This window comes from Etheostoma cragini, chromosome 24, assembly GCF_013103735.1.
Source record: "Etheostoma cragini isolate CJK2018 chromosome 24, CSU_Ecrag_1.0, whole genome shotgun sequence".
Taxonomy (NCBI): domain Eukaryota; kingdom Metazoa; phylum Chordata; class Actinopteri; order Perciformes; family Percidae; genus Etheostoma; species Etheostoma cragini.
Genome location: NC_048430.1, coordinates 9,643,528 through 9,665,781, shown reverse-complemented (window position 1 = coordinate 9,665,781; position 22,254 = coordinate 9,643,528). Strand labels below are relative to the sequence as shown.

General features: G+C 39.6%; 1 protein-coding gene across 11 annotated transcripts in view; it reads right to left on the bottom strand.

Moving 5' to 3' along the window:
- The window catches only part of LOC117939147 (dystrophin-like), a 359,537-nt gene that overhangs the window by 176,557 nt on the left and 160,726 nt on the right, over positions 1 to 22,254 (bottom strand). For 7 of the 11 annotated variants that reach the window (XM_034864183.1, XM_034864184.1, XM_034864186.1 and 4 more), the window contains exons 19-27: positions 21,734 to 21,903; positions 21,587 to 21,622; positions 20,016 to 20,139; positions 17,236 to 17,314; positions 15,604 to 15,716; positions 14,385 to 14,513; positions 14,144 to 14,152; positions 9,103 to 9,295; positions 3,032 to 3,177 (exon numbers count right to left, since the gene is read on the bottom strand). In XM_034864183.1, the coding sequence (XP_034720074.1) occupies positions 3,032 to 3,177; positions 9,103 to 9,295; positions 14,144 to 14,152; positions 14,385 to 14,513; positions 15,604 to 15,716; positions 17,236 to 17,314; positions 20,016 to 20,139; positions 21,587 to 21,622; positions 21,734 to 21,903 (999 nt within the window). The remainder of the gene's footprint in view (positions 1 to 3,031; positions 3,178 to 9,102; positions 9,296 to 14,143; positions 14,153 to 14,384; positions 14,514 to 15,603; positions 15,717 to 17,235; positions 17,315 to 20,015; positions 20,140 to 21,586; positions 21,623 to 21,733; positions 21,904 to 22,254) is intronic. The other 4 variants (XM_034864195.1, XM_034864188.1, XM_034864191.1 and 1 more) reach the window with 2 other exon arrangements.

Below are 22,254 nucleotides of genomic sequence, written 5' to 3'. Positions count from 1 at the left end.
TTGTAAATTATGGAGTGTGGTCTATCTGTAAAGTGTCTTGAGATAACTCTTGTTATGAATTGATACTATAAATAAAAAAAAATTGAAATTGAATTGAAATGATTTAAAAATACCCCAGTAAAGGAGCCACTACAAGAGGTGCCATTTATGGAGACTGAAAACCTGCTAAGTTTAAGACAGCATTTGGCCAATCCTCTAATTGAGTGAAAGGCCCACAGAGTTGAAACAACAAAGTATAATTTAGTGTGAAGTTTAGTTATTTCAGTAAATGTCATCAGCCTGCCTGAGCCAAGCCAATACAGTGGTAGGTGGTAGGTGTAGCAAAAACCCTACATGAAGTTTCCAGCAAAAGATGTTGAATGTAGAAGATGCCATAAGAAGGGACACCCTGCAACTGTGTACAGATCAGTCCAAAAGCTGGCGTCCAGAGGAGAGGATGAGGCGATAAGCTTCAGTTTAAAGCCTCTGGTGCCTCACAGGTGCCTCTGTGACCGCTGTTCCAAAGTCAGAATACCCACTGGATGCATATGGCGGCCCCTCAGCCCCTCGCAGTCCCTTACTGGGAACTGCCAGCCAACCCTGGTTGTTAAAGAACAGGTGGATGCTGTTATCCGGAGAGGGGACAGAAAGATAGAGAAGGAGGTTTTCATTGTGCAGGACGTGACCACACCCTTGTTAGGAGTTTCAGCCATTCAAAGACTGCACATAATTCCTCAGCTCCATGGCATAGATTATGCTGAAACACACTTCCACTCAAACTACCCAGGTGTATTCTAAGGTTAAGGTAATCTTAAAGGTGAATACAAAATCAAGCTTGAAGACTCTGCATCACCCTATGCCCTCTCTGCACCACAGCGTGTGGCCGTTCTACTCCAGTCAAAAGTCAAAGAGGTGCTAGACCGGATGGAGAAGGTGGGAGTCATGGAACGTGTGGAAGAATCAACTGAATGGTGTTTGTGCGTGGTTCCAATAATAAAACCTACGGGGAAAAAACATATTTGTCTTGACTTAACTCATCTCATGAAGGAATATTTTGCCTGCAGTGGTTGAGACACTGGCCAAGTTTTACAAAACTTGATGGGACATCAGGCTTCTGACAGGTACCGCTCCACAAAGATTCAAATCTCTTAACCACCTTCATATCACCAGAAGGCCAATACTACTTCAAGAGGCTCCCATTTGGGATATCATCGGCTCCAGAGCATTTTCAAAAAAGGAACTCACAGCTCCTTGACGGCATAGATTCTGTGTCATGCTGATGATGTCCCTTTCAGAACACGACGACAGACTGCACAGAGTACAGAGAGGCCAGGCTCACTCTGAATGAGAACTGCCGGTTAGCCCCAACCGAAATTTGTTTTCTGGGCCACGTCATCAACTCACAAGGCATCAGAGCAGACCCAGGGCAGAGCAGATCACGGGCATGGTGAATTATGTAGGGTAAATCTCACCACGCCTGCCTGAGCTGACAAAGCCCATCCAAGACCTGTTGGGTCAGAGAATAGCTGGACATGGGGGGCACCCCAGATGAAAGCTTTCATGGAAACAAAGACAGAGCTTAGTTCAGACACTGTGTTAGCTCAGTACAGTCCAAGTAGAGAAACTTTGGTGTCAGGCCCAAATTAAAAAAGAGGCTTTAGCTGGGACCTGGGCATGTGAGCCCAGCGAGGATCCCTGAATGGCCTGGTCTTTACCTTAAGAACTGACCGCAAGCCTCTTATAAAGCTCCTCAAGTCTAGAGCGTTGGATGACCTCCCGCTGAGGTTAATCAGGTTTAGACTCAAGCTGCTAAGATTCAATTTCAATATTGTCCATGTGCCAGGTGAAAACCTGATAACAGCTGATGCCCTACCCAGAGCACCTCTACCAGAGATGGCTATTGAGGCAGATCAAGACCTGAGCTCGATTGTTTGGTTTGACAGTCTGCCAGCAACACAGACAAAGCTTGCACAGATCAAGACAGCCCAACTCTCTGCACACGTCTCAGTCGGTACATTGCTAATGGCTGAACACAGGCGAGATGTGCATGAGAGGCTGCTGCCATACTGGCCAGAACGGTCAGTTCTGCATGAAGGAGGCTGACTACTCATAAAAGGGGAAAGGTTCATCATTCCAGAACACATGAGACCCAACATCCTGCAGAGACTTCTTCAATGCCATCAAGGGATTAACAAATGCCTTGCTAGGGCAAAAGACGCAGTCTGTTGGCCAGGCATCCCATGACAGGTAAATCAAATGGTTGAGAGATGCGAGATTTGTGCACATGAAGCTCAAACACCAGTTGAGCCTCTGCTCACACTGACCTTCCAAGCAGACCATGGCAGAGGTTGGAGCAGATCTTTTCCAATGGCAAAATGGGAATTACTTAGTGCTAGTAGACTACTTATCCTATTACATTGACCTGCGTGACTTAACCAGGAAGTACATCTTTAAAACAGACCGTTGCAAGGTTTAAAGCGGCATTCACTAGGTACAGATGTCCAGAAGTGCTTTTCAGGGACAATGGTCCACAGTTCTCCTGCCATTAGTTTGCTCAGTTTGCACGAGATTATGACTTCAAGCACGTAACAAGCAGACCCCGATATCCCCATAGCATTGGTGAGGCAAAGCAGAGTGTCAGGGGACTGACTATGTCAGGCAGGCCGTCTGAGGCTCCTGAAAGACTGTGCCTTTAATACACTGAACACGCACATACATCAAACAGGAGGAGAAACATGTAAACTTATGTTAAAAGTAAATTCTTAATTTCCCAGTTGAAAAGTAAAAGTGTCTTAAAAAGCCATGTTCAGATTTAGCTGACTTAATGAGTAAATATCTGGCGGCGGCCTATAGCGGCGCTATTCTGAAAATCATATGCCTGTATGTAATAGAAGTAAGAAAAATTAATAAAGGTTGTCGAGTTGTATCCTGTTGGTTGTCTCCTTGTGCAGAGGAACAATACAATATCTGAATACATTCCTTCAGATAAGATATTAAAAGATGAATATATCATTACTCTGCAGACCATAAGTGTGGGAGTGTATGTATTTACCTGAATGTCCTTCAGTCTCTGTTCCATTATAGGATACTCTGTAACTGCAGTAGATGGGATGGCCAGCTTGGCCTCGCACTGTTGTAACCATGCCAACAGTGTCGATATGGTTTCCTTATAACGAGCCGGGGGCAAGCTCTCTAAAACTAGAGACAGACAGAGAAAGACAGAGAGATATGTCACAGAAGAGATCAATTTAGTGTTGCAACCTTAAAAGACTTTAAAAACTGAATAAGTTTTAAACAAGTTTTAATTTAATATCCAAACCTACTGTACTGACAAATACCATCCTGAAGACATATTTTATAAAGAAAAATCTTCTATCCTGCGGTGAAAGAAAACCTTCTGATGCTGCTGCGCTAGGTGATGCTGGGAAAGTTTGTCTTTCCAAAATAATTGGTAACTAATGTTACCATTTTTTATTTACCTGTCTGTTTATTTATTTTTTTACCTTTGTGTACAATTGGAAAGAACCCATCGAAGAACAAAATCCTCTATTGCTGGGAGGTTCTAAATTTAAGTGCACTAGTTGACACAATTAACCACCGAATTATTCCTTGGAGATCCCCTTAGAAAACTCTGGGTGCTACTTTATTTTCCCTATATATGATTACTCTGGGTAATTTAATTAAAATGCTATTATGCCTTATTACATTTTTTATGCAGACAAACAACACAGTTATACCTTCCAATAAAGCCCACTGATCTTGGAATGCTGTACATTATATTTGTAGAACTAAACAAAAAGTCTGAATGGAAACCGCTTTTCTAAATCTTCAATTCCATTCAATTTAATTTTATTTATACTGGATATAAAATCATGACAAATTCATCTCAAGACACTTTACAGATAGAGTAGGTTTACACAACACTCTATAATTTTACAAAGCCCCAACAATCCCAAATAATTCCTCTAAGAGGGCCCCCCCCTCTTAGAGAAATTATTTGGAATGGATGCACACTGGGAATATTAGTAACACTAAGAAGAAGATATTTAATGGCCGTCATATTTTAAATTTTTTAATTTGTCATGGCTCATGTGACAGCCCATTATTGTATCCAGTCATTTCTTTGTGTTAAGCCTGTATTATTTTATTCCTGTTTTTACCAGCAGCATGGCTCTAGGGATGGCAATGATGGCAATGTCAGTCCACCACTTTGGTTAAGACTGAAATGTGTCATCAGTGTATTGTCTCACTTCCGGTTCTCCCATGTCATGGACGCTAGTTTGCTGCTCCAGTAAAAACGTACTTAACTCTGCTTTGTTGTTTAATTTAGCAGTTTAGTAATACTCAAGCACTTATAATTATCTTCTCTAATTGCCCTCACTGATGTCGCAATTGTTAAAACTCTGTTAGCTGCTTTAGCTTAGCCATTAGCAATGGCTAATTCCTCTCCGTATTATATTACCGGTCATAAACCATGTCAACCCACGTTTGAAATCAGTAATAAGAGATGCAGTGCTACGCGCTTCTCTGTGCTTCCGTTGGAACAATAGCCCATTCATAGTCCCATAACCACAGTGTCTGTCCCCCGACACAGATCCCAGGACATGTTGGCTGTTTGTGACAACAAACGTAGCCCAAAACATGCATTTTTGTGTGTGTGTGGCGTTGTGGCAGACGGCTGCCTTTCCAGTAGCTCTCCAGTTTTTAGCTGTTTTTAGCTCTAATTACTTATTTAAACCTCTTTTTTCTATCTTTTTTTAACTCTTCTTACGAAGATAGTGTGTGTTCTATACATCTCATGGACATTTCCAATCTTTAAAGAAAAAGTATAACTTTAACACTGGACTCAACACTGACACTTTTGATAATAATTTATGGTCTTTTTTGTCTTTAATTGACAAATGTTCTCATTGTTCTTATTGTTATTACTGTTATTTGATTGTCTTTATACTGTCTTTTTTATCTATTTTTTATTTCTTGCTAAACCTGCTTCTGGAATCTTCAATTTCCTCGGGGGAGTCTTCCCAAAAGGATCAATAAAGAGAAGTCTAAGTCTTAGAGCACGTTTAACAACCTAATTGGAATTTAAACTACCACTGCAATGATGGAACAGAATAGTAAAATTAGATGTGGATTATCACATATTAGTTCTCTGTCTTTCTAAGACAGTCTTTCTAATTTTTTGTAAAGCAGTAATATAGTAAATGATTTGATATCGGATAATCAAATTGATCTATTCTGTGTTACTGAAACATGGCTGGGCCATGTAGAATATGTAAGTCTGAATAAATCCAGCTCATAGTACCTTACTACCCCACCAGAGCAGTGCGCTCCCAGAATTCAGAGTTACTTGTGGTTCCTAGAGTCTCTAAAAGTAGAATGGGAGCCAGAGCCTAAAACAGACTTTTTAGATAAACATTCATGGTCCCCAGATGGCAAACATACTTGGCTGATCTTCACATCTACTAGATGTTGAGCTCCATCTTCAGCTCAAAATCCTAAAGTAAACTTATACATTCTAAACTTGTTAGCATTGCCATTGTAAGTATATTAGCATGGCGATGTTAGGGTAAGGAAATAAAAACGATCTTAATAATACATATTATTTAAAGGCGCCTTTCTTGGCACTCAAGGACGTCAAACAAGGTAAACATACAATAAAAACAGAAAGAAAAAAAAAGTACAGCCTTAAACAGCTGCTACAATGGCTGTAGACCATCTTTTCTGTATTTTATTGTGATTGTATATTAATGTAGTAATATTATTTAGTAATAATCATTTGAAATATATTTTTACATGTTATATTCAAATGTGAAAGACCTGGAAATCACATTTTCATAATGTTTCATGTGTGATGTTTATTTATTTTTTGAATACTTTAATCTATTGCATTTACCGCAATTTATGACTTTCATATTTCTATGACGCAATTCTCTGGAAAACGATTCAATTAATTCCAATAAAACTTTGATCTGATTTGAACTGACTTAAAAGAAATGAGATGACCTGACCTGACTTCAGAGGCAGAGAGAGAGAGAAAGCCTACTAAGAAAGTGTAGCATTTAAATAACTGCCACATTCCTTTCACAGACATTCTTTTCTTTATGCTTGTCCACTTGAATTCAGCCCAGTAATCTGCTGCGCATCCCATCCACATCCATGGTCAAGTTGAATGTGTGTGTGTGTTGGATACCTCACCCTTGGCGTGGGTGAGGAGAGCTCAGTGTGTGGCACAATGGAAGAAGCTGTCTGAATGAGTTGGCTGTCAGCATCTTTCTTCTCTCTCTTCCATTATTCCCATCCTCCACATCTTTCTCCTCATTGTCAGGCTCATTTTCTCAGTAGCTATATCTTTTGTTTCCTCATTTCTTTCTATCATTCCATACCTTATTTATATAAATAGCTATCTGCTCTTTTTTTTTTTTTTAACAGTGTCTGCCTGATTTAGTTTTTCTTGTCTTAAAGTGATGGTTGGAATTAATTTCCCCCTCGAATTTGAAATGCAAACTCGAGCCAAACAAACATTGAGCGAGTTAGCGTTATCAGATGAATAGCTTAATGGAACCAACTGCGTATCTGTTAATTTACCCCACTAATAATGCCCAAATGATATCAAACATATACAGTAGCACAAATAGGTTATGTACTCATAACAAGATGGATTGGAAAGTTTGTAAGTACACCATGATTTGTTTAAAAAACACTTGACTCGCAAAAATAGTTATTGATTCAACCTATTTTTAACAGTAAATGCTGTAGTATAACTAGAAGGAGACATGTTATAATTGAGGTAAGTTTGACACTACCTTATTTAATCATTAAATTAATAAATATGTTTGATGTATTTCTTTTTGGTGTTGTGATTGTGCTACTGTAGAAGTTTGGTATTGTTTGGAGCATTATTAGTGGGGTACTTTAGAGGGTTGGGAATCTCTGGGCACCTCACCAGGTCAACAATTTGATTCTAAACCGACTATCACAATTCTTTAATGTACATTTCCATGCGTGATTTAAAAAACATATACGTATATATCTGAGTTTCTTAGATTTTGACATATGTAGTATTTGTCACAATCAAGTTTTAATGATATTTGTTATCTACTCAGGTTTTTATTTTGTAGTCATTCCATGTCTAAACATGCGTGTGATAATCACCTCTCACAGTAATCTTGTGTGTATATACACAACTTATGTTTTATTTCCTTTTGGCCATTTTTTCCCCCCCACTCTTGCCTAAAGTCTAAGTTGTTGTCCATTATCTGTTTTCTGATTTGTACATGTTTGGAGACGCTAACTTTTAAATAAAAATCAACACATTCGAGCACTGAATTAATTTTTTTCCCACCCCTAGTAATTTACGAGATTCACAGTTCCATTAGCGCCTGCACTAAAGTATACAGCTGATAACGCTAACTCGCCCAACGTTCGACCAAGGTGAAAAAAGCTTCCGGGGGGTTGTTTGGCTCAAGGTTGTGGTGCAAAGGACCCTAGGGTGAAACTACTTTGAAGCATCTCCGTAATGGCCGCAGCTTTGAGCTTCTTTTTCTTTCTCACTGTCATTGTTTTCACAGAGATCATCTTCATCAGTATGATGATCTGCTCTTAAAATCAGAGCCTTTCAATTACATTTTCCTTGATTCCTCTTAATTGAGAATGTAGTTAATTTCTTAAAAACTTTGCAGAATTACTTGATGACAGGGGAGAACTGTCAGAGCCCTGTAGGTCCTCAGAGAGGATTAGGAAAATTCAAATCTAACTGTGAAAAGTATTACCTCCCAAAAAGCCCCCAAAACATTATCCTTTAGACCACCATTATATAGAGACTTATAAAAACAAAAAATTAAAAAACTGACTTAACAGGATTCCTCCAACTGTAAGAAGAAATATTACTCTTTGTATTACTAATTCTAAACGCAGAAAGGTTTTACATTTGTCATCCCATACATGTAATCTAAGTGGAAATGGATACCAAGGGTCGGTCTTGAATTTGGTACCAGGTTCTGATTGGTCAGAACCATAACAGTGATTCAAATTCAATTCCTGACTTCAATTAAAAGAAGTGCTCCTAGCTAGTTATGAAGACTGTTTTATCACGATTGTGAGTGTCTTTGTAGTGTTTGCTGTTTTATTTTGTAGCATCTGTTGTCTCGATAGTTATGTCTCGCTTTACTTCCTGTCTTGTGTTTTCCCTCCTGTATGATTGTCTGCCCACGCCCTGATCTGTTACACCGTTTCTGAGCCTGTGTGTCACCTGTTCGTTGTTTCTACCTGGTTATCCTGTGTGTTTTCTTTGTGTCTTGTTGTGTCTACACCCTGAGATGAAAATGAAATTGTGAAGGTCCTGAGCCAATCTACAGGACTGAGATCAAAGCCAATTCTAGCATTTCTTTGATTATTGGTATTGGCTATGAAGAGCCTGATGTTTGTTCTGGGGAACGCAGCTTTTCAAGAGCACCCATGGACCTTTGTTGCATCTCTCTCTTTCTTATTTCCTCTCATCTCTATATTGTTGTATGTATTGTGAGTGACCCACACTTAAACTCTCATTTCAATAAATTTGAGTGCTAAAATGCAACTTTACAGTATCATTGTTTAAACTTGGTCTATTACTGCTGCTAACTGTTTTTTTACTTTTGTTTGGAATTGAATGAGAGATAGTTTATTTTTATGTGGCAATTGTAATAGCTTGTTTCATAAACTTCTCAGACTTTTACACATTCTTAAAATGTAAATTATATATAAGTCGTTACTTCAAGTTCATTGTTGAACATCTTTTTGGCAACCAGTCATTTAAAGAGACATGGACTTACCTACAACAGAAATTCTTTGTATTCAACTTCATGTATCAGTCTGGCCTAACTAAATACTTATATGATCCATTGTTCCACCAACAGTGTGCACTGTATTGAGAAAACTGCTGAAATGGCCTTAACGGTAAATTACTTTTGGAAAATTTGGGGCCAGTGAAAAAAAGAGAAAAACTGTAAGAATGCAGCACTTACTCTAACAAAGGGTACCCACAAACTATTGAAAATAGAGGCCACTTAAACAAAAGGGACCACAAGGTGGAGTGCGAAAGCTCAACTTTTAACTGCATTGGGATTACGTTTTCTCCTCTCTCACCCAGTTGTAACATTCTCTCTCTCGCCCTCAGATCCTCCATGACCTGCTGGTAGTGCTCTTTGAGGGCATTGATGTCGGCATCCAGGAAGTAAGAAGGGTCCTCCTCTCCTTCCTTCTCCTCCTTCAGCTCCTTCAGCTGCCTCTCCAAAACATCCATCTGAGGCAGCAGGGAGGCAAGGCGAGCCACTTCCTCCTGTCAGAACCAGGGGGGAGAGTCACATCACGGATGAACCGATTTAGGGAAAAGTATCAGTCAACCACGCAAGCCAACTCTGTTACCATAGAGATTTTGGGTGAAAAACCCGCAATGGTAATTCTATAAAACTGATTATTGTATAAGTATTGCATTTTCATTTTTAAAGCACAATTCCATTTTCCTTATGCTAAAGCAGTATTATTATACAGAAATGTACACTACCAACAGGAAAGTGGATCAGCTCAGCAAAACTGAAATGTATTTATGACTTTTTTCCTTCTGAACTATACATAGAGAACAGGAACACATCTCTGCATTGTCAATATAGGAAGAGCAGAGCAGAGAAGAACAGAAAAGTGTGTAGTAAGTATGAATATTTTTTTCTATACTGTTTAACATTTGGTTTGTAACCATAAAAAGCAAAAGTTGGAGTTAGTTTGTTAACCAATACGTCCTTGATTTTAGACAGAGGCAGACAACGGCGTATCATTTCTAGCAGGCGGCCACTGATTTTTGTCAGCTGACAAGTTGGCTGTCTCTGGCTGATTCTATCAGCTTAAGCTTGGTGGTCAGTCTGTGTGCTTTATGTGTCTGCTAATGGTTGGTTGTCATTCTTTTTTTGAGAAATCTCTTGAAAAATGTTTCCCCGTGCTTCAGTGTTTATGTTATTATTCCTGTGTTTGGATTTCTTCAGCTTACGTGGATTCTAAGTTCCCTTTCTGTTTTGATTAAACTCCTTTATACAAACTGCTGCCCTAGCCTCGTTTCATTCTGCATCCCCCCAGAGTCTTCGCGGCCCAGTGGCCCAGTGGCCGTGCTGTCCAGCACCGAAGAGACATCGCTACTGTCCAGCGCTACTGTCCAGCGCTACTGTCCAGCGCCCTAGAGTCCTAACTGCTGACCAGCGCTCCAGGGTCTTTGCAACTGACCAGCACTCCACTGTCTTCATTGCTGAACAGCTAGCCAGTGTCTTCACTGCTGACCAGCACTCCAGTGTCTTCACTGCTGACCAGCACTCTAGGGTCTTCATTAATGAACAGCACTCCAGGGTCTTCATTGCTGAACAGCTAGCCAGTGTCTTTGCTGCTGTCCAGCAGCCCAGCGGCCGAGCTGCCCAGCGACCCTGAGGCTCTGCTTGCCCAGCCTTTTGATGAACGCCCAGCTGGACCGTCACCCGGTTCCTGAGTCGGGAGTCTCAATCATTAGTGTATAATCTTTGCCCGGGTTCCAGTCAGCAACCAGGAAGACTTCTGCCCCAAGTGTCCAGTCGGCAACCTGGCCAACTCTTTGTCCAGCCACCTGTCCCTCGTTTCTACCCTCGTTATCTTGAGTATTTAGTCTGTGTGCTATCTGTGCCTGGTGTCGGTTCATTGTCATTCTCTCTGCCAGTGCCAGCTGTGTTCTGTTTTCCTGTGTTTCTGTGTTCCTGGAGTTTCCCCTTGCTTCTATGTTCTATGTTCTCTTTGTGTTTTCATTAAACTCTTTCAAACAAACTGCAGCAATCTCCTCTCCTTTGGAGTGTAAACTTCCAAAAATACAACTAAAAGCTGGCCAGAGCCCTGAACTATAATAGCATATTCTAAGAAAAATACTACACAGTGGATTTATTATTTTTATGTAACCTATAACCCCACAAAGGCAGTATATTTATACTAATTTGTAGCCTGGAAATGTTGGGTTACTTCTGCTGCAATAGTAGTGCCTGAAGCTTATGTTAGAGCCAACCAATACACTGTTTTATCGGTGCCTTGCACTTTTGTGTTTCAATCCACAAACGTACACACAATAACTTCAATCCAACCCCATTTTACCACTGAAGCTTGTCTGACAGCTGTAGAGTTAAATGTAATCAGACAACATTGACACAGAGTTGTGGTCTTTTCAGTAATACTGGCAGTAATAGACTGAGAGAGCCTGATTACAAATATTGAGCCGCCTGGGTTGTCTGTGCACCAGCTACATTAACTACTAAAATAGTTGATCAGAGCGAAACAGGATGTTATTTCAGATCAAGTTTCACCTTTCACCTTTGAGGTTAATCACTTTCACAACAAAAAAACTCCCGTTTCCAACCTGATCCCACACAAAATAAGTGAAGGTTATTTCACGTATTTCGGTGAAATCCGACTGCACATTTGGCAGTGGTTACACAGTTGTTTACCATTCACTGCCTTTCAAACATCCATCTCCTGTCATTTGTTGCCAATTTGATCTGTGAAGCTAGCCCTTACCTGTATGTGGGATTAAGTAATTTTAAGTACAGTGTGTGTTCATGGTTATGAAGGAACTTGTCACACAGCGCAATGGTGTGTCTCACAGATGTGTTTTCGATACTAATAGAATACAACAATAGGATACAATAATAGCACAAGACCTATCCTTTAAAGCAATTAATAATTACAATGAGTTTTGTGTAAATTACATTCAAAATCGGGAGGATCAGCCAGTGAGATGTAGCAGGTAGGGTAAGGTTAATATTTACTGAACTGTCCTGGGGTGTAGGCTTTGAATACAGCTCATTCTTATCACCCTGTACCACTGAGTAAGTTAACACTCTGGCCTAAAGCCAAGCGACACACTCTTTCTTTCTGAATAATGTTAGAAAACAACCATTTTTAACCTTGACAGAATAGATTTTCATAAGCTGACAGTTGGCGGCATAGTTTGCCATCGGGAAGGTTGTTTTATAAATGTTTTATTTTGGCTGAGGTCCTTCCTGGTTAATATAAAGATAGGAACTTAGAAAGTATTTATGTGTGGGAACAAGTTTGCATTCTCCAGTTGTGTCTATGGAGAATGCGAATGAAAATGTGTGGGTGCACTTCTAAGGGAAATATTGTTTGTGTAAATGTGTCTGCAGTGAAGGCTAGACATATCTACGAAGAAATATAGAATTTCAGCTATCCTTCTTTCTTTTCTTCGGGCTACATCTGTTCATTTCTCTCTTTTCTCTTGTTCATCTATATACTTATCTCTATCTTATATTTTCTTCCCTTTTCTTATGTCTGTGGCATTTACTCCTCCCCATACATCCCTTACTGTCTGATGTCATCACTTTCATGTAAATTATGCATCCTGACAACTCTTCTTTTAGAAATTTGTCTCTCCTCTTTTTCTGTTGTTTAGACAACATTGAAATTAACCTGTGTGTGCATGTAAATAACAGTTTGATTGGTGTATGAAGGAGCCGCCGACAGCATGTCATGTTGTCCACGTAACAAATTAGGTGTCGTAATTAAAGGTAGAAAAATGTGCCGTTTTTCATTCTCCCTGCATGGTCAGTGATTCACAAACACTGCTAATGAATGACAGAGGGAGGAGTGTGTCTGTCTGTCTGTCTGTCTGTCTGTCTGTGTGTGTGTGTGTGTGTGTGTGTGTGTGTGTGTGTGTGTGTGTGTGTGTGTGTGTGTGTGTGTGTGTGTGTGTGTGTGTGTGTGTGTGTGTGGGTGCATGTGTGTGATTGTGTAGTACACATTTTTTTCATCAATGCCTTTGTGCTTTGTGTGCAAATAATCAACTACAAGACTGGGAAGAAATCTTAATAAAGCTTATGAATAGATCTTCAAAAAGATTACCTCAATACAAGTACCCTATAAAATAGAATTTCTGGAATTTTGCTTTTCCTTTGTCTCATTGGTTGCTTTGGTTTGCTTTGTGTGTGTGTGTGTGTGTGTGTGTGTGTTTGTGTGTGTGTGTGTGTGTGTTGTGTGTGTTTGTGTGTGTGTGTGTGTGTGTGTGTGTGTGTGTGTGTTTTACACTGGTCAATATTTTTTTTTTTAAACTCTGACACTTCCCCCAAATTGCAAAACTGCCACTATTAAAAGAATGCCAAATTACCTATAAGCAGTCTATTTTTGCAATGCACCTATGAATGTATGGACAACTATCAGTGTATTGCTTTGACACTAAAGAAAACATAAATGAATGATTCTCAGGAAAGTTGTGGAGTCATAAGAGGCACCTATGATTTGTAATAAGATTCATGGATGTTTATTCGTGATGCAATATCAGAAATAATGAGTTTTTCAGTGTCACAGTCAGTAAATCTAAACATATTTGGAATGCATCATGGGATCTGACTGGGTTATGGCTACAAGAAGGAGGAGGATGACACATGCCTCCCCCACTGCCGCTATTCTCCAACTGCTCCCTTTGGGAGGCCGCACAGTTTGCAGAGTAGATCAAAACTATGATCAATCCTCATATCTGTACAAAGCTAGAGTCAGGAGACAACTAGCTTAATTAATAATTATAATTTTATACTACACACAGGCCTGAAACACACACGCTCAGGTCCTTTTACAAATGGAGAGATGTCAGAGTGAGCGGGCTGTGACTGCTGGACCGGCACCCTGAGTGGTTCCGGGCCTTGCTCAAGGGCACAGGAGGTGAAATGGTCCACAGTCTGTTTTTTGTTGTTGAACCAACGACCCTCCGGTTCCCAACCCAACTCCCTAAGGACTGAGCTACTGCCATCCCACCTACCGCCCGGCAACCAGAAGCAGGGGAAAACACCTAGCCTGTCTTTGTCCAAAGTTGAAAAAAATCTGTATGCATGAGGTGTATTTAGTATGTTGTTTGTTTAATCTGTACAACAATAGAAAAGTGTAAACTATTTTTTTTTTTGTTTCAGCAAAAAATTTGAACAGAGCCAAGTTAGTTTTTCCCTCTGCTTCAGCAAAGCTACTCATAGTACTTGTAGAGACAATATTTTGTATAAAACTCCAAATAATTCTTAATTATTAGTACTTTTTGAAAGAGTAGGTGTAGGTGTTTTTGAAGAACACAAGTACATTTCATTAAGTCTGCGTTGGCATTAATGAATATATAACATCAAATACTTACAGTAAAGTGCTGTGACAAACAGATGCATGAAAAGAGACAATAAATGAAATCAAGCCAAATAAATAAAGACATTGTAAAAAAGAAATTAAGATGTGAAATACACAAAAATGAAACAAAACAAATATAGATTTAAAAAATAAATTGCAAAATAACATTAAATGCTTATGTGATGTTTACTAGCCATCCTAACTACACCATCCTGGAGACAGTTTAGGCTCAAAAACACATTTTTTTCAGTCACCTGGCATCGGTCCAGTTGCACTTTGAGTGTTTCCGGTTCAGATGCTGGAGGTGCCTGGACTTTGAGCCAGTTCTCACTGCTTTCCACAGCCTGCTCACACTGCCCATATAAGCTGTAGAAGGCCAGCACCTGCAGGACACACACACAGTACATATTTTGAATAAAGATGAAAAATGCCTCTCCAACAGAGACACAAAGAAACACCCACACAGCATCTGTTTTCTTTCATAAAAACTCTTTCCTAGTTTGCAGAAGAGTTGGAATAAGTCAGAACGACACACCTGTGATAACCTGAGAGTGATTCATTTCTCACTGAAATTCTAACTCTACCTAGGGATTGTGCCTCTTGGACACCTCCAGAGGCAACACGGCATGCACAATATGTGTCAAGTACAGAGAAAGCATGGTTTATAGTGACATCTATTGGTGCATCTTTGGAGCATCCTGTCAACAGTACAAGAAAGATTTGTCACATTACTTTCTATAGCTTTCATTAAAGCATACACTATTAATAAACTAGTATTGTGAAAACAACTAGAATTGCAAGACATTCTAAAACAACTTTTTAAACCTTTTTTTCCCCACTTGAACATGAAGACATGATGGGTTATAGCTGACAATATAATAATACAAAAATACTAGGAGTTGGTTCTGCATATTTCACATGCCTCTGGACACTGAACTGTAAAATGGGCTTCAATATATGATACAACAAATAAAGGACATTTTTACACATCAAGATCACTGTAGGAGTCATGTTGAGTTCTTTTCAGCTTGTTAAAACAGTACTAGTCTTCTGTGGCTCCTGTGTGGAGCTTGAGCCATACTAGGGACTAAAAAGTCCAGATAATTCAGTCTTTGCTGCACATATTTTGACGATCTTTAAAAAAAAAAGTCTGTCTCTAATCCTCAACATTATATATATAGTATATATCATATATAATACCAAATAGCTGGAGTGTAGATTTACAATGTAGTTCTTTTTTTGTTCGTCATTTGTCATTATTATTAGAATACCATAAAGATGAATATGTCTGTGCTGGTGCTCGTGTAAAATCTGTTCAGGTGATTTTTGTCACTTTCTGGAGTTTTACATTTCAAAACAGATGAGGTTCTTCTAACATAACTTATATAATACTGAACTTGGTGAGTGCAACTTAAGTACAGTAGGCAGCTGGGTGAATTAAGAAAAGAAAAAGCATGTACTGTATATGTGTACCTTTGTCTGGTAAGTCAGCCATGCCAGCCTGTCTGCCAACAGGGCACAGAATCCCACCCAACGCTGGTTCAGCTGCTCCGCTGCCTGGGCGATGTCATCAGCACGACTCCCTTCTGGGGGGTTATATAAAGAAAGAGAGGGGACTGTCACACACACACACACACAAACACACTCAGTGATACATGCTTCACAGTCCACATGGGCACAACTGGTCTCTCTATAGGGGACGGACATAAATACACGCTCACTCCATGAACACACAATGTGGTGAATGTCATCTGTAGGAAAGGTAAGGTGAGCCATTGATATTCTGTACATAATGTGAGCTTCAAACACATCTTATTGGCCTGCACACTGAACACAGGGACACATACACACATCTTACTGTGCATTCACGCTCACTACCGTCATTTTTATAAAACGTAAATAGGCAATTTAAAAGACTGTATCAGTCCAGTGTCCAGGTTCTAGGAGGGAAAAATCAATGCTAAAGTTGTAAAAAGATGGGTTCACGCTCCTGCCTCTAAAAGGGCAAAGTGAAGCCCATTGGTTGGATGATAATTGGACCTGGAAGGCAGCATCCGGGCTTGAATGTCTCAAGATTGCTTCATCTTCGTGTAATCGTACCTCCATTAAGTTCCATCTACAGTACATGTCATGCATTTGGCCGATGCGTTTTTTTTGCATAAAGCTGATGGTCACAGACAGCTGAGGAAAGTCAGACGTATTGAGAGATTAAATATCACATTGCTGGCTTTGTCTTTTCATGGGATCAAAAATGTAGAGTAAAACCATTCTTTAAGATTTTTTTTTTTTCTCAAAGCTTTAGTGCGACGTGTGTAACCTTTTGCTATTGATGAACGTCTGTTACATTCAAGCCACTGCCAAATGCGTAGCTACAATGCTAATTAAAACCATCAGCGCCACACACCTCGTATTACTCAGATTGACTATGTTCAGAAGATTGTGTCGTCCTGTGACTTTCTTGCGCGCTTTCTCTCTCACCACCTTACTTCTGAAGAGTCCATCATGTATTTTTTTTATCCTCTGTGTCCTCCTTGGTTACAAGCCACTGCATGGAGGAGGGGTGGGGGGCGCTTGCGTGATCACGGAAGGCTTGTATCATGTGGACCGCCAACAGTGTTGTTGTCATTACTTAGAATTCCTCATGGGGGCGACAGAAACTACACACAATAGCTTTAAAATATGCTTGTTTTTTTATTGAATTTCTGGCAATGCTTACTGCTTGTAATGAGGTAATGTTTTGAAGCTGTATTCATAAGCCTAAAACTCTACCACACACACACACACACACACACACACACACACACACACACACACACACACACACACACACACACATGCCATTAAGTTGAGCAATGTTGTGGCATGTTCTGCCTCAAAAAAAGGATTCAGAAGCCTCAACAATTGCACAAGGACAGAGGAGAGGACGAACAGGAAGAAACATCTCTCTCTTTCTGTCTGTTCCTTTCTCTATCAGTGTTTCTATGGAGACAAGAGGAGAGGGTGGGACAGGTGGAGGCGTTACCATGGGGACAGACAGGGTGTGTGCGTGTGTGTGTGTATGTATGCATGTGAATGAGTGTGTGTAAGTGTGAGATTGCACGTTACCCTGCTCGACCAGGGTCTGCGCTGTGCGTGTTGCTTCCTGGAGCTTTCGGTATTTCTCTGGCCGCTCTCTCTCGATCACCTTTGGCAAAGAGAAAGAGAGGTAGGGAGAGAGTGATGGGGCAGAGTAGGAGATAGGAGGTTAAAGGACAGGAAACCATCAAGAGGACGCGGCAAAATAAAAAGAATGATAGGCAGATTGCAGATAATTGAGAATTATTATTAATTACAGAGAAAGATCAATTTCCAATTCAACAGGCTACTACTTCCAAGGAATGGGAACTACTGCAGCTTTCTGCTGCAACAACCTCGGCATGACTGGTGATTTTTCGGGTAAACAGAAGATTTTGAGAAGAAAAGACAGGTTGTTGATAATTTTAAAACCTAATTCTTGAAAGTGTAACATTTCAGCAGGAAATGGTTATACTATGTCAAAACAAACAGTTCAACATTTCCTACAACTAGAAAAAGGAAGCTTGTTTGGTCCCTTATCTTGTTTCTGTCTTTGGTGTGTGTGTGAATATGTGTGTGTGTGTGTGTGTGTGTGTGTGTGCGTTTGGGTATGTCTGTTTCTCTGGTCTTACTTGTGAACTGCAGACGTCGCTTTTGCTGTTGTGTTGTTGTTGCTTTCCTCCTTCCCGTCTTTCCTCTGTGTGTATTTTTTGTTGCAGTATCGAATGATTTGTAACTTGAATCAAGTTCTGTTCAAATTAAACACTGTTGATGCAACGGGGGTTACACTTAATTTTGGTCATGAGTTGGAGAGAACTTTAAAAGGGACGTTTGGGCTAAAAGTGATGACTTGGATGTGATCTTTGGTTTGACACGTGGAAAATCCTATCTGTTATGTAACATGTGACCTAAACATATCCTACATAAAGCATGTCTAAGGTATTGAATTCTAGAGTGTGGTCAGTGGGTAACCACTCTCCAAGCTTCTGCACAGCTTGGAAATTTTCTTTGATATAATAAACTTTTTAATCAGGAAAAAGTGCCGTGGCGGGTTTCTTTCATCACATCATCCAGCATTGTTGTTCAGACACCACAGAATTTGGCGACGAGGGTGGGATCGTGTTGGGCCTGTTTTACATCGTGCCGTCATGGGAACCGACTCCCACTCCAGGTGCCGGCATATATGTTACGTTTTCTCACAACTTTGGGCGCTGGTCAGTTTGTGTGTCTGTGTGCACGTGGGGGGTTCCACCGTATCTAACCTGTGCGTGTGTTTGGGAATTGATGTGTGATAGAACTCCGTTCCAAATTTCATTGTAAACAACGCAAAAAGGGGGAAGTTGATATGGGAACCTCAGGTTTTCTTTTCTTTTTGAGACTTAGGGACATAGTGTCTAGACAGGGTGAGGTCCGTTGAAAGGTTTGATGGGTCGACCTGCCCGAATTCGTACATTGTTTTGATTTTATTTTATTTCCTTGGGTCATCACATGCATTAGCTTAAACTAAATCTGATACTGAACTGATAAAGATTTCTTTTATGGATTGATCTGAGGTACCATGTGTGGCCGCCTTAGTCAACACATCATCCAGCATTGTTATTCAGACACCACATATTTTTTATTGGCCCTGAGACACGTTCTCATGTCTCTCTCACAATTGGTTACAAAAAAAACAGTAAAAGGAAGCCCCAAAACTTAATGTAAAAAAAAATCAGTATCAGTTGGTCTAAGTGAAACAATTAGGACTCAAATTTAGATAGCGATAGAGAGTTCCTGGACCTTCAGCATGTAAAAAGAATAAACTCGAGACTCGTTTTAGATTAATCGCAATTAATCGCACATTTTATCTATTCTAAATGTCCCTTGATTTCTTTTTGTCCCATTATTTTTTCTCATTTTAATGCTCTTATTAAGATGGAAAAGTGGATCAGCTTGTATTGTACAAATGTTTTTTAATTGAAAACAACATTGGCATATAGCCTACTGTAGTGTTAGAGACCCCCCCACCTAGCATATAGCCTACTGTAGTGTTCAATTTCACACTAACTTTCTCACTTGGAGCAAATAATCTCTCACACAATGTATCACAGTCCATTAATAAAAGGGTGAAAAAAAATACTTTCATGACAGGGTGGGTGGGGTGGGGGGGTGGGGGGGATTGGCATCAGCTTTGTGCTTGGCCATTTCAGACTGGCCATGCTGCGATGATAGCTCAGTTCACAACAACACACACACAGATCACTTTGGTCTTGTCAGTGGAACATTTGGCAACTTTAAAAAGGAAACTTTCCATCCAGAATCTTTTTGGCGTCCATTTTGGTCATCCACTCAAATCGTAACGTTACTACTCTTTGGCCCGCTCGCAAGCCCAAACAATTGTGCGTGGCGTGCCTGTTGTTTTGTTTCCGGTCTAGCTAGATTCGGTGTGGTGTTGTAGTTTTTCTAATGTTACTATTGAAAACACTAGAAAGTTTGCTAGGCCAATAGAACCTTATTATCCCAGTATATATTATTGTAAATACAAATAAATGTGTGAGTCTAGCCATGGAAAGTAGCAGACTTTAGCTACTTTCCATTTAAATTGGTTGGCAATGCTTCACTAAACAGCAAAGTTAGAAACTAGTTGGAGAACATTGTATTTAGCAGCGAAAGAGACGGATATTTTTCTCATGAGTTGGTACAGACCCAAACAGAGCTAGAAATAGAGTCAATTTTGGATATACATTCATCAGCTGGACACAAACGCAACTCCACATGAATGATAATGTTGCGCTGTGTCTGCTGAATAATTCTAACCCTGTGTGATGGAACCTTGTTATTTCAGATTTTACCTGGACTTTGTCATGCAGCTCCTGAATGCTGCCGTCCTTGCGTGACACAGAGAACTCTGGGCTCTGTAGGATGGCCTCGCCCCGGGTCATGTAGCTGTGGACCTCCGTGAAGTCCACGTCGAACCTGATGACACAAGCACAAACATGCATTTGGTAATATAACTCCCTGTGCTTAAATTGTTGAGCGCAAACGATACTGTACTTGTTGATTGAACCCTCTAATTTTTCCTGTTAACTCTTAAAGATTTAATTTGCAGATTCCCTACATCTGGTAACATTAAAAGTCAGATTTAGCAGTTTCCTCTAATGAACAGCAACTTAAATTTTTACATAGTACCATAAAAGTAGAATTAAAAATGTAATTAAATACATTTCAAGTTATTATGTTTAGATGCTGTTTAAACATAGTCTCAAAATTTGAACTTGATTGGCTCTCCTCATTAAATATTCCATTATATTCAACTCCATTCAATTAGACAGACATGGACAGGCGCCTCATTACCTCATTAAGTTAGAGACAGGTTGTCAGCCAATCAAGGTCTAGAACTATTTGTTTTCATGTTCATTTACTAAATATTTCTTTAACACTTACTGACATCATGGAAACATTATTGAGTTAGATGAATCAATGAATAGTTTTATTTTTGTATCTGTCCATTTACATTCCAGACACATGAATAAACAACAAACCAAATATCTTAACCATCGTACACAATAAATGGACCTCATGTAACAATGAACATCCTGTAATGTCCCAGAATATATTAATCGATGGAAATCAAATACATAGATACACACAGTGAACTAAGTATAATAGTATACTAGTTAACAAAAAGCATAACACAAACAATACCAAATCTGACCTGAGCTAAGCATAATAAAATTAAATTTAAAATAAATTAATGAAAACTATTGAAAAGGTATACAAACATGGGAACTTTAATGAAGCCTAATAGCCTAGAAGTTTTAAAGCCATCTACTGTATTAAATCACTAAAAACTAACATAACAGCAGTGGTGGAAAAAGCATTCATACCCTTTACTTAAAAGAGTACTCCAGATACTTGATATAACACTTCCATAAAGTTGCGGATTTCCAAAAGACAGATTTGGAAAAACAATGTTTTTTTCTTACAGTTGGCGTGAAAGCAGCCTTAGTCCCTTAGACTCAAGCCACCAAACACTGGCTCCTACATTTCCGATAACCCAACTCAATGTCTTCTTTTTGTTTGAAAATCTCTGCCTAGAAAACACCCACAACTTTCAAACATCCTCTCTTTCATTCACCAACATTCCCTGAATTTGGATTTCTGTTACAAATGTGTAGTGTTGAAGCAGAAGCTGAGACAACCCTATGACATCATCAGGGTTATACATGTAGTGTAGTTAAAGGATTATAGTCAAATTGAAATACGCAATACAGTTCCTTGAAGCTGTAAAAAAAAAACTGTGTACTGAATTTCCACCATTGCATAACAGATCCTCCTCTAAGGTCACTTGCTTTCATACCTGGTCTCTATTATTACTGCCACACATACCTATTTTATTTTATCATTCATTTGTATCACCTACCTGCTGAGATAAGACAGTAGGAAGGGGTGCATGTAACTGAACATTTCACATGTTAGTAAAGACATTTTGGATGTTATAGTAGTAGTAGTAGTAGTAAAGAGTTTTTCAAAGTAGACTTTCTCAGTGAGTGAGGCGACACACAACTACCTTTTTCTGAGTTCAGAATCAACCACAACTTGTCTCTTCTTCTGTGGTGGCGGTGACTCTCGGGTCTGGCGTACAGCTGATACCTTCTCCCTCGTTGTCACCTTGGTAACGGTCGCTGTGACAGAGTGGGTCAGCTCAGACTGCTGTGCCACGCTGACTGCCGATGAGAGCTAAATGTGCACGCACACACACACACACACACACACACACACACACACACACACACACACACCAAACAATACATTTAGAAACACTGTAAGCAACATGTCAGTTTACAAGGATCTGTCAAAGTCGTACAGATCCCAAATCCCCACTTTAGTACATTGTTTATGTTATCACATGTTATCCATTTTCTAATATTTCAGTTCATACAGCAATTATATATATTATGAATAGAAATTTGTAGTTTTGTTTAATTAAAACAAAGGTTCGGTAGTTCCAAAAACAGTTCACTGTAGGTTTTAGTGATCTAAACAAGAGGAAACAGTGTCTTTTTTTTTTGGGGGGGGGGGGGGGGGGGG